This window comes from Limulus polyphemus, unplaced genomic scaffold (genome assembly GCF_000517525.1).
Source record: "Limulus polyphemus unplaced genomic scaffold, Limulus_polyphemus-2.1.2 Scaffold3766, whole genome shotgun sequence".
NCBI classification, from domain to species: domain Eukaryota; kingdom Metazoa; phylum Arthropoda; class Merostomata; order Xiphosura; family Limulidae; genus Limulus; species Limulus polyphemus.
This window is the reverse complement of record NW_013669376.1, coordinates 58,309-71,351: the sequence shown is the minus strand read 5'-3', so window position 1 is coordinate 71,351 and position 13,043 is coordinate 58,309. Positions and strand designations below refer to the sequence as shown.

At 33.7% G+C, this 13,043-nt stretch overlaps 1 protein-coding gene across 1 annotated transcript in view; it reads right to left on the bottom strand.

Annotated features, from left to right (window-relative positions):
• Positions 1-9,669: 9,669 nt before the first annotated feature.
• LOC106470001 overlaps positions 9,670-13,043 on the bottom strand; it is a 5,631-nt gene continuing 2,257 nt past the window's right edge. Inside the window, exons 4-5 of the mRNA XM_022398559.1 lie at positions 12,443-12,582; positions 9,670-12,046 (exon numbers count right to left, since the gene is read on the bottom strand). Of these exons, the coding sequence (XP_022254267.1) occupies positions 9,670-12,046; positions 12,443-12,582 (2,517 nt within the window). The remainder of the gene's footprint in view (positions 12,047-12,442; positions 12,583-13,043) is intronic.

Below are 13,043 nucleotides of genomic sequence, written 5' to 3'. Positions count from 1 at the left end.
TAAAACAAAATATACATATCCTTGATAAAAATGTAGTAGTGATTATAAAAATTACTTAAAATTTTCAAATGCGCATTTTCGCAATAGTTTAATTTCGGGCTATTTAAAAAGAAGATTGAGTGGTGAACCCATTGTCTTTGGCTAAGAGCTGAAACAAAGAACAATAAAATATGTACAGTTTTTACATAGCAATTCCCTTTTGTTTAGTGGCAAAATAGACGAAAGGTCTAAGGCTGATATCTAGGTCTAGGCCCAAATTTGTTGGAAAGTAAAGGGACAAAAAAGCTAAGTCAATCTGAAAATAATGGAAGCACGTGTCCTTTATGCCCTCTGTGTTAGACACCTACGGTTGATATGATCTGAAAAACACACCTACTAGGAGTAAAACAGAGTACATCTTATCTGGTCGTTTCATAATTTACAATTTCTCACACTGGGCCAAGACCCACATAAAACATTTAATAGTACTGTGCCAATTGTAAGTTGTAACTAGGCGAACTTAGGCCTATTCATAGTTAAAATAGCAGTTACAATTTTAAATGTAATGGTAAAACACTGACCTTCAGATTCAAAGTTGGTTTCAGACTCAATATGGTCAAGGCTTCCTAAACTGGTAATTCCCTTTCATGTTGTCCTAGTATTGATATATAAAAAGGATTTGGCATCGGAACTATATCATTGTCTTCCGTACAATGTGATGCAGCACTGGAAAGGTAGATCCTACGTATCCCAGATTACACCTCTGGAACTTGAATTTGTAAATCATTGTAGAACTATTGAAGTATGTAATTTCTGTCTTCAGATTTAAAGGAATTGTTCAATATTAAGCTTGAATTCAAAATGCAAACTAATCTTATCTGTGGATAAAATAACTTGTAATATGTTTACGATCTTTCCGTACTTTAAGTGATAACATGACTATATATGATAATAAGTTAGCAGAGAACGATTTATAAACATAATGAAGTGATTTTTTGTGTGGGGGGGACAAATTATATGTTTCATTATGCTTATAAATCGTCGTTTGCAACCATATTATTATACTAGTATAAAGTGCTTTCATATTCAAATCTGTCCATCTATATACATAAAGCACAGTTTGTCCCTTATCTAACTACTCATAGCTCGCTGGGCCAACCTCAACCCAACTTTGTAGGATGATAGTTTGGAACATAGGGCATGTTAATGTGGTCTCACATCCTTCTCCACCCCACCCCCATTATTACTGTTGTTGAGCGTTTATTATTGTCTTTGACGTAAATTAACGTTAGCTACATTCATAGATGGCGCCACGCCCTTACACCAAAAGCAAAAAAAAAAAACTATTAAATCCATATATATATATAAAGCACCAAAAAATCTGTGTGTCTGTCTGTTTGTCCGTTATCTAATTATTCCTAGGTCGCTGGGGCAGTCCCAACCAAACTTTGTGGGATGATAGTTTGAAACAGAGGCATGTTAGTGGGTGGTCCACAACCCCTCTATTCTCATTATTGCTTTTATTGAGCACCTTTTATCTTTGGCATACTTGACGTTAACTACATTCATAAATTACGCCACGTCCTTACAACAAAAACAAAAAAACTTTATTCAATTTTCTATAAAACAACATATATACAGTGTGGGGAGAAGAGTACACAAAGATCTCATATATCTCAGAGAGTGCGCCAGCACTCTTTATGGGGAAATGCAATGGGAAAAAATGGAATGCTATATTTATATTGGAATGCTATATAAACTATACCGAAGTTTCTACTCCAACAGCAACCACAAGGCTGATATGAAGAGCCGTTTCTTGAGTTATCCCCACTTTCTACTTTGACACGTGACCTTTCAACTTTTTCCCGTAATACACTCCTTGCGGCCAATGTCCGTCAATATATCAAATATATATATACATATATACATACATATATCTATCACGTGATACACTGTGGAAGGACATTCAGAGCCGGATGTTTTGAACAGAAAGCACTCCTACTGATACTAGTTTGGCTATCGCTTCCTACAAAGTTCCCTGGACAATAGCACAGTGTATACAATGTTTTAATCATATACATATTAAGTTCTTAAAGCTGGTATAAAACGTTTGGCAATAATAATGCTGTAATAATATGTTCTGTTATAAATAAATTATGTGGAAGTTAGGATTTTTGAGTTATCTATAATATCATCCAACCACACATTTGTTTAAATTCATAACCCGGACAAAGGACGGGTACCTCAGCTTATATATGATAAAACTACTGAAATAGGGGTTTTGCGTCTAAGAAGAGTGTATTTTTCCTTAGATATTCCAAGTTCGTTATTATTTCACCTGAAGTTGGAGGTAGCAGTTTTCTCTTAATTAAACATTTTTTAATGCTACCTACTTTCTCTTTATAACTTTGAGTAGGATTAGATATTTTATAGGTTTTATTCAGTTATTTTTACAAAATGTTTCTTAAAAATCAACAGGAGAAAACTATCAAAGTCGGTTTACGAAACACTTTCTATTAAATTTCCTGTTATGGTTTAAAATTCAAGTATCGAATGATAGTATGTTGTTAATCTGATGTTCTATCATAAAGAAAAATAAACATGTTACTAAGTCGACTGTTAAAATACCTCAGATTGGTTTACACTCTTGAAAACTGCAAAAGTGTCATCTACATATCTCCTATTGTATACAAGTTTCATATGGTCTCGACATTTCTGTAAAACCGTTGTCATTCATAATAACAAATAAATGCATTAGCCATCAAAGGAGCTGGGTTCGACTCCATGATTACACCATCGAGTTGTAGATGATTACGCCCATTGAACATGAAATGAGTTTCCTTCGTTGTAAATATCAATAATGTTTTTTAAAAAAAACTTTTAGTTAGTACATTTACATTTTCTAGATTTTTAAATACCGACTCACAGCAAATATCTATTGTTTCACTCAATAGAATATTAATGAATAAAGAATCAATATCACAACCTATACAATAAACACTTTTTTGGAAGTTTAACTAACATCCTTTACAAATTCAAAACTATTACCAGTAGTGAGGTCGTTTTATTTATGTTTTCTTGCAAAACGTTACATAAGAACTTATCTAAAGGTCAATTGAATGTTTCTATACTATACATAACCCGTCTAACTGAGTATCCATCCTTAAGAACTTTTCGGCTACCATACAAAATACCTAAATGTTAACCAACGGGTCTGATATCTTTACAAACCTGTTCATTAATAAAACAGTGTTGTTGTTTTTAAGTTTTATCAGAAAACATTGTAGTTTTAATTCCTTACTGGTACTAATAGTAAATTTTTGACATTCAATATATTGTCTACCCTCTTGATATAATCTACTTTGTTTAGGATCATAGTTCCGTTGCTTTTATCAGGCTTAGTAATGGCAATGTTTCGATTACTCTTTAAGTCAATGAGAGCTTGGCTAATGTGTATAGCTGTGAATTAACCAAAAAAGTTACATTTTTAACAGAGATATTTAATATTTACTAATTTCTTGTATAAAAAGAATAATTCAGCCATTATATCAATAACCATTTTTGGATTGAAAACAGTACTAACAATGATAAAATAAGTTTTAATGTTAGCTCGAAAGATAAATCAACACTACTGCTCTTCTGCATCATAATAGACAGAATATTTTTATAACTAAATGTATACACTTTGTGGATTAGAGCTCAATCCTTTCCCTTTTGTGAAGGTTCTTGCTCAAGGAATAAGAACTGTCTGACTGTTTGAAAGTAGAATTTATATGATCATAAGACCTTTTATGAATACTTTCAATTCTTATTAATTTTAATAAAGCTATAAGAAGCACGACTGGCAACAGTAGCAAGATAACAAACAAGTTATTAATATAAACAGACAACTACCATGGTAAAACATAAAATAGTAAAGTTTACCTTTTAACTTCACAATCTCAAGTGGAATTCCTGATCACAGTGACCGATAGATTTGCCGATTGTTGTTTGAGTGCTGCCATCTACTAAGAGGAAAATTAATGGCAGCAATTAAGCATTTTGAAACAATTTTACTCGGGTAGAAATTTTTAACTTGTATACGTTTACCAATTGAGTTATAATTCTACAAAAAACTACAAGTAATCAACATCCCAAACAGTGAAAGAAGATTAAAAAACAGGTTATAAATGTAAACCTTAATAAACGACTACATGATTTTCATCCAAATTACGCGTGATTAGATCACTGCACAATAATGAAATAATTACCCACGTTTTTTTTATTTATTTTAACATTAAGTTTTAATCGAAACAAAATTTTAAATATTATGTTTCTATATACGGTGACAACAAAACTGTCTAATCGTCCGGTTAATGGTTAACACTATATATAATCACCCTTAAGCCTTACGTAATATAATATACTAAGCTAGTTATCGCTGTCTATCAATAAGCTAAGAGCCTTATATTGTAATTGAACGTAAAAATATAAAGCAACTGAACCTTCAGTGTTTGAAAAAAAAGCTTTACGCCACGGTAAAAATAACCACACATAAAATATCAATTTATTCATCGATTCTTATCAAACGTTATCGGATTATTTAATTTTAATGGGGTTTTCCTAAAAGCTGCATCCCCATCAAAGTACTAAAAATTCAGTAAACATTTTCAGTATTTGATGTATCTTGATGCTGTTTGTTTCGTAGCTTTAGACAAACAGCTGACTGCCCTTTAATTTAATTTAGTACATACTACTAGTTGCTTAAATTCCCCCCAGGTACTCCATTTTAGACTTTTATGCCTTATATTTTCTCAATAGTGGTAGATATGCCTCAGAATGGAGTTATATTTTCAGAAAAATATAATAGGGTACGTATGCACTACTAGATGTACTTCCGCAGGATCCTCGAAAGTGTTCTGTTTCAAGAGTGAATAAAACCAAAATTCAGAGTAACAAATACTTTTATTTCTTGCTTTTGAAGATCATATGTCATGTTGTGTTGTATCCTACAGAGCGCATAGTTCTTCTCGTGATTCATGACATGCGCACGTTTTATTGACATCACAACAATACAAATTGCAACGTTAAGCCTTCCTTATGTGACGTCATTTTAGTGTCTACTGACTGACTGACTAACAAACACAATACTGTATAGTGGTGTGAGAGGTTAAAACAGGTGATCTTTCGGTTCCCTTTCGAGGAAATAATTATGATGAATATCCTCACGTTGAAGATAATTATATCTTTACAAGAGACATGTTTAAAAGTTACGTTTTATTTAGGAAAGGTAGACATGGTATAGAGTATATAAATACCATATTTTACTGCACACCTAAATAGTTTTACTGGTAGGATGAACGAATACTGTCCAGAACAAATGACAAGCTTGACGTCGTAATTGAGAATGACTGAAAACATGTTGGACAATTTTATGACAGCTTTGAAAACACCTTGTACCTTGTTAAGTCTTCCCAAATAAAACTTGTGATTCTCCTTGTGACTCTGATGAAATTTAGGTCCCATTGGTCAAGTAGTTTTTAACATACAATTATTTTAAATATGGGGTTTTCTATTTATATTTATATTTCGTATTTATGGCAATGCTACTAAGGCTATTTGCCGCTGTTCCTCATTGTAGACTACTCACCAGAAGGAAGGTAGCTAGTCAACAACATCCTAAAACCTACCGTCCACGGTATGGGATTGACTGTCACTCTTATAGCGTACCCGTAGTTTAAAACGGGTGTATATTTTGTGGAATCGCACTGATTAGTACCCGCCCACCGGGTTTTCATAAACTATAAATATTCTAATATGTGTGTATCTTTAAAGCAAATCCAAATTGGGCTATCTGATGTGTCTTAGGTAGAGAATAGAGAGAAGATTAAACTATGCTTTATCATATTTTGTTTTGAAGTCCACAAACAATGTTTTATGATGTATTGGAAAGAAATCAAAATTAAAGTATAAAATGTGGAGTTTTAACTTAACTCTAAAGAACCTTTTTTTTTCTTAAAACACTGTAATTATATCTATGTTCTTCACATGTGTATGTGTGTGTGTGTGTGTGTGTGTCACACTTCTTTATGTAAATTAAAAATATATATAGTGAAAAAATGACTTATATGAATCAGAAAATTGTTAAGTTCATTTTGCAATGTTAATGTACTTGTTGAGAACTTACTCAACTTACGGTGACCTGATGTTGTTTAATTGTGTTTTACTGAATGGAATAAAATCGGAAGAAGCAACACAATTAAACAACATCAGGTCACCGTAAGTTGTTTAATTGTGTTTTACTGAATGGAATAAAATCGGAAGAAGCAACACAATTAAACAACATCAGGTCACCGTAAGTTGTTTAATTGTGTTTTACTGAATGGAATAAAATCGGAAGAAGCAATACTTCGTTTAGAGCCCTCCATCTTTACAATAATTCTATCCTAGAGACTACTTCTACGAAGGGAACAAAATTTTCACCAAGAGCACCCTGAAGCGTGATTATAAAATGCTAAAACATCAAATTTAACGTCGTACAGAACGCAAGCTGATAAAGCTTGACATCTTATAATACGCTTTTCTTACCTGAAAATCATATAAGCACCGTACAAAATGTTATCTGACCTTCTTCGTTGTAATATTACACGGTAAAGTATAACGCTTACACAGTGGAATGTCTCATGAACGGTTGCTTTAAGTATCATTTCATTTAACAACCGTACTTTATAGCTAAGCGACCATGATGAGCGAAAGGCCTCGTCAGCAACGGCGTACAACAAAAGCTCGGTCTTCTTCCATGGGACAAGTAAAGAAAGATATCGAACACAAACGTTGCAAGTCTTACCGTGAAGTAATATCTTCTCTATGATTCAAAAACATTAAACAGTCGAAAGAAAAACTTGATCATTATTGCCACTAATTACATTGTGCAATAGGTGATGCCACAAAAACAAGTTCAAACATTCTTGAATGCACTTATTTAATATATTGAGTACCCTCAAATTAATTGTCTGTTTAAAAGCCTTGTAGAATAAGAAAATATAGAATATGATAATGTAGAATGTGGTAGTGTAGAATATAGTAATGTAGAATGTGGTAGTGTAGAATATGGTAATGTAGAATGTGGTAGTGTAGAGTATGGTAATGTAGAATATGATGATGTACAATGTGGTAGTGTAGAATATAGTAATGTAGAATATGGTAGTGTAGAATATGGTAATGTAGAATGTGGTAGTGTAGAGTATGGTAATGTAGAATATGATGATGTACAATGTGGTAGTGTAGAATATAGTAATGTAGAATATGGTTATGTAGAGTCTGATAATGTAGAATATGGTTATGTAGAGTATGGTAATGTAGAATATGATGATGTACAATGTGGTAGTGTAGAATATGGTAATGTAGAATATGGTTAAGTTATATATGATATGATAATATATAATATGGGAATGTAGAACATTACAGTTTCAGATATGGTAATGTAGAACAGGAATATGTATAATATAAATACATATATTATGGTTATTTATGGTATGATAATGTATAATATGGTAACGTAGAATATAACAATATAAAATACGGTAATGTAAAATAATGATTTATTCTCAGAAATTATTCCTTCAATAACTTCTAGAACGTGTTTCTAATTACATCATGTAAGAGAAAACTTGAATTAAGTTTAAAAAAAACTGTTCTATCTAATTAAATAGAATAGGCTTATATAGATACACTTGTTTTGAAACAGAAATTTATTGCTTACATAACACTTAGTGTAAGTGACACCGGAAGCTAACGTAATGCCTGAATTATATACATTTACTTATTAAAAGTTCTCGTCTTATTCTTTATACTTACCACCATTTAATTAAATATTGTCTAGAGCAATTCAAAACCGGTCAGCAATTTAGTGAAATTAGATAAAATTTTTAAAAGCTGCGGTTCACCATATTTCATCTAGTTCACGGCCAAACAGTTTTTCTTTGAGCAACTGATGATATAATTAGCGTCTAAACCACTACTATGTCTGTCGTATCCTAGCGAACCAGATGAGTCCTAGTATTGGGCGAAAGGACTCGTCGGCACTGGATATAGCAGATATAGTGTGGTTGACATATTCTTACATTTTTATTTACTTTCATTCATAAGTTATTTTTATAGCTGGACTGATACAGTTATCAGGGGTCACAGTATGGGTCTTGTTTCATAACGTGAAATGATATATTATCCCATTTCATCCTATCGAGATGTTAAAAAACACCTGAGAAATAATACAGCTGGAAAACTTAATAACCCTAAACTCTGAAGGAAAAAGTTTAAAGTTGTGCGTGTATCTAGACTCTGCAACAAGCCAATTTCCACATCCGAAAGTCCATTAAAGCGCCATCTGGTGACAGTCTCTTCTATCGACCTCTATCTCTGTTGAAGAGACCTGGCATTGCTCGAAGCTGTAGTTCTCAGTTGGCAATATGAGCTTCTTTACCTCATGTGACCTCAAATGATATGTTATACCTTGAATAATTTTCCATTTCTGAGTTTAGTTTTTTAAAGCAAAATATTTTCATGTGTTTTTTAAATATTAATATTTCAAATATGTGTTGTGAAATGATATTGAGCACACAAGCTAGATTCCAATTTTCTATAATACAAGTGTTTTGTTTATTAGTTTATATACAATAAATGTATGAGAAAAAATGTATGCTCATGATTAGCGAAATATCAGAAATTAAACACACCTTATGTCGCTCATTAAAAATATTTCATTGAATAGATTTGAGCTGGCCTTATAGTATTTTGACGTTACAATGTATTTCATAGTTGGTTCTTCAGAATTTTTTGATGAAAGGTCTTATTCTGACTTTAAATCAAGTTCATTCCAATCTGCGTACGAACTTCAATGCATTAATAAGCTTACCTTGCAGAATTCGCCAACTAAAATATAACGTTAGTTTCATCAAACCTGTGTTTGTAACGTTATTTTAATCAAACCTGTGTCTGTAACGCTACTTTAATCAAACCTGTGTTTATAACGTTATTTTCATCAAACCTGTGTTTGTAACGCTAATTTCATCAAACCTGTGTTTGTAACGTTATTTTCACCAAACCTGTGTTTAAATCCAGTAGATATAAAGCTATTGTTTTTAGTTTTCAGTTTGGTATTAACTGGTACTCAATATAAATATATTCGCACCTACTATCGAACGATACTACAGTCGACAATACTTTTAAAGTTACTCGCGATTACGTTATGACAGAAACTGTGACGTAAACAATTCGCGTACTTTGTGACAAAATTTTCAGAATGAATTATTTCACATAAAATTTACAAAGGAGGAAGATGACTTGATAATGTATGAAAGTATTTATATCTTAAAAACAGGTTTTTTGATTTCAACATCCGTGTTTTTAAAAGATACAAGACGGTAACTTCTCAAGTGATATTAAAAAGAAAAGTTGGACTTCTCAAGATTTCCTCTGCTCTTTAAGAAACAAAACAGCTTTTAAACTATCGCAGTCATAAATTAGAAATGTGCTACATATATCGCAAACACATGTTGGTAAAAAAAATAAGAAACAAATGACTAACGACATTTTCCGTTTACGATATTGTTAACAATGATGCTAATTTTTGTTCTTATTAGGTTTATGTTTCTATCTAAGAAGGAAGGCATATAAAGTTTTACTTATATAGAAAACAACTGACTCAAATGTTTATCGTTGCCAGTCGTAAATATCAGTTTCAGTCGTACTTTTGATTTCTTCCCGTTCTCCTACACTGGAGGCTCTGTCCAAAGTCCTTAAAATAGGTGAGGAAGAACGTTCTAAAATCGAACAGTTTCGACGACCGTCCACAAACCTTTTTAGATGACTACTAGATGACGATAATAGTGCACCAGGTACACCATCATAATCATACGCGAATTCACAGTCCTTGCTTCTCAAAATAGTTTCTGGTGAAAGTGTTAATCGCTCCAGAACTGGGAACTGACTGGAACGATGACGGCTAGATATTGTTGGCACTTCTTCTACAAACTCTGAACAAGACCTTTCAGCTGCACTGCGAGCAGTTCGGTAAGTGTCTAAACTCCACAAGGACTCTTTGTCGGCGTGTGTAAAATCTACGTCCATTTCCGTCATGGACCGCCAATCAAAGTCTCTAAGTGAGCCCACAGACCGAGACGTTCGTCGAGAATGTACGCTAACAGGTGAAGACTTATTCGAAAATGAGGTTTCGGAATCTACTTCATAGAGTGGAGAGAGAGAACTTTTGCGACCCCGCGAATCGTAATCAGTTTTCTTTTTGTATCGAGTTTGCTTCATTTGCTGACACTGTTCTTTATTGTTTGATGTATAGTTATAGTCAGGCGCTGTTAACACCCGGATTATAACCTGCCACTTCTTCGGTGTGTATAAATGTTCATATCGTTTATCTCGACTGATTCGAGCCAATTCTTCAGTAGTTGTTGCCTCTTGAATAAGAGATCGAAAGGTTTTGTCAGAATGGATCAGTTTCTTCCATTTCTCCTTATCCTCTGAGGATATGTCTTTAGCGCCATTCGTTGGAGGCGATTGAAGAACTCTAAACACAACATCCTGGACGGAAAACTTGTTTTTAGGTTTACTCTCTGGATATGCTGAATCCTGGAATTTTGCCTTAAAATCGGGTTCTGTTATCGTGCTTTCATTGTCTCTCACTTTTTCGCTTTCCTTTCCCCAGTTTTCACTTCTGCTGTTATCACTGGTGGACATAGGAGGAGAATGCCGAAATTTAACGTCCCATGATTCTGACGCTCTGGAATGTTGATTCGTGATTTCTTTTCTATATTTTGTTGAGTACTCCGTTAAGTTCGTCTCATCCGTTTTAGAGAAATACACTTCATCAATGTTTTGAAGTGTAATCTGAGACTTTGGTTGTGGCTGTAAGTTCTGTTCGTGATCGTGGCCGTCAATGGAATTTGTTGATTCGTTTTTTTGATCACCTGGAAGGTGAGACCATCGTATAACACCTTTATCTTCTTGAATCTCTGTTGATGACCATGTATCTAGAAAATAGTCATCCAAAGTAGAAACTTGCAATTTAGGCTTACGGATGTAGGGCCTAACTGGAGGTTCAAAATCAACATCTGTTTGGGATCGGTTATCATTATCGGGTATACTTCCATACAATGAAGATGTATAGTGGGAACTTGATGATAGCACTTTTTTGTTAACTGGTAAGAATTCAACAGTTTCTGAATGCATAAAATCACCATTATCCAAAACATTAGTCCCAAACGATGGCGAAGAGGTATAAGACATAAAGAATGAATCTTTCTTAAGGTTTTCTAATTGTAGTGATGTATTAGGCACATACTCCGAGGTTGAGCGAAACTCTTCTTTCGAAGAGGGCTGTTGTCTTGTAAGCCTTTCATTGAAAGATTCTGTCTGAACACTGTCCTCTCTCTCAATTATAGTAGTAAGCATATGTTTTACGATTTTCTGTCTTCGACCATCGTTTCGGTATTCAAACGGTTTGTTGGTAGTTTCGACAGAGAATGAGGCCGTTGACTGAAAGTTGTCATGATCTGAAGGATAGACAGGTCTTGCTGGTCCTTCATCAGGAACAAATGCACTGTTGTGAAACTTGTAACCTCCGTTTCTCATGCTCGAAATATCCTGAACAGACATATTCTTGTGTCCATCCGTTTCCTCATCCGAATTTATGGAGGATGGAGATTCACTCGGATAGTCAGAAGGAAGAGTTTCGCTTGTTCCACCAGAACCATGCTGAGAAGATCCAGAAGTCAGTAAAGCAGCATCGGATCCAGATCCTGTGATGGCGGAAGCACGAGGAATATTGATAGTTTCTATTGTGGTAATTGGCCCTCTAGTTGAGCTACTAAGTTTAGTAATCTCACTACCAGGAGCTGAAGATGCTGTTCTTCTTCGTCGTACGATCTTAACATTCCGTTTCTTCAAACAGTAATAAGCTACCCCTACTCCGAGCAACAGCAAAGTCAAGAAAAGTAAAGCACATACAATTAATAATATCTCCACCTCTGATAACTTTGGAGTGGCTATAGCAGCCAACGGAGGAGTTGGTTCCAACCTAGAAACAGAAATTGTACCAATCACTATCTCATGCTGTGACATTCATAGTACATCATACTTTGACTCACGTATGTTTGTACAAAACACGCAATTTCTGCCTATGTTTTATAAACATAAATGACATTAATTCGAAATAATGTTCCTAATATAAACATGCATGTTGTTCAAAAATGCTTTAAGAACAATGTATATTTCTTTATAAACAGATAGCGACATAATTATGATTATTCAAATAAACAAGTGAAAATAAATAATTGTACTTAGTGACCAAATTAATAAATAACGATGTATTGCCAATGACGTGTATCCAACAGTAACTGTAATACCAATCTACATTTGGAGAAGTCACTGGTGATTTATTCTGTAGACTAGGGGGCGGTATGAATATGCTTACTCTGGGGGAATGACGTTGTTTGGTGGAGGAGCCAATGGCGGAGGATAACGACAAATTATCGTCTTTACTTCGTCTTCGTCAAGCTCCAGAGAACGGTGAAAACGTACTAGAATGTTGTTGATGAAAACTCTTGAGACTTTCTAAATAAAAACAAAAAAAACGATAGTAACTAACTTCAAGATTTCGGGAAGTCTTATTTAAAAAATAAGATTAGCGACGATATGTGCTAAGTCTTCCTTCCTTCAGATTAAACACATGTTAATAGCTTAATTAATAATGATTTTGTAACGAGACGAATTACATTTGGCTGTTGAAAAAACGTCCAAATGATGCTGTTTTCATTGTCCCTTTTTCACAACTCACTGACTGGGTAAACAAACAATTACCGTACTTTTCGGAATATAAGACGCACCCTTATTTTGAAGACAAAGTTTTGGGGGAAAAAAGCTACAGTCGCATTTGAAAGATTTTTATTGAACAAAAATTCTATTTGATACTTGAAAAATTAGTGTATATTGTTCTAAACACAAAAGAGTTCAAAACATCAAAATAAGAAAATACCGTAAATCAAAGAAAAGTTAACTGTTATTTAGTTTGGTTC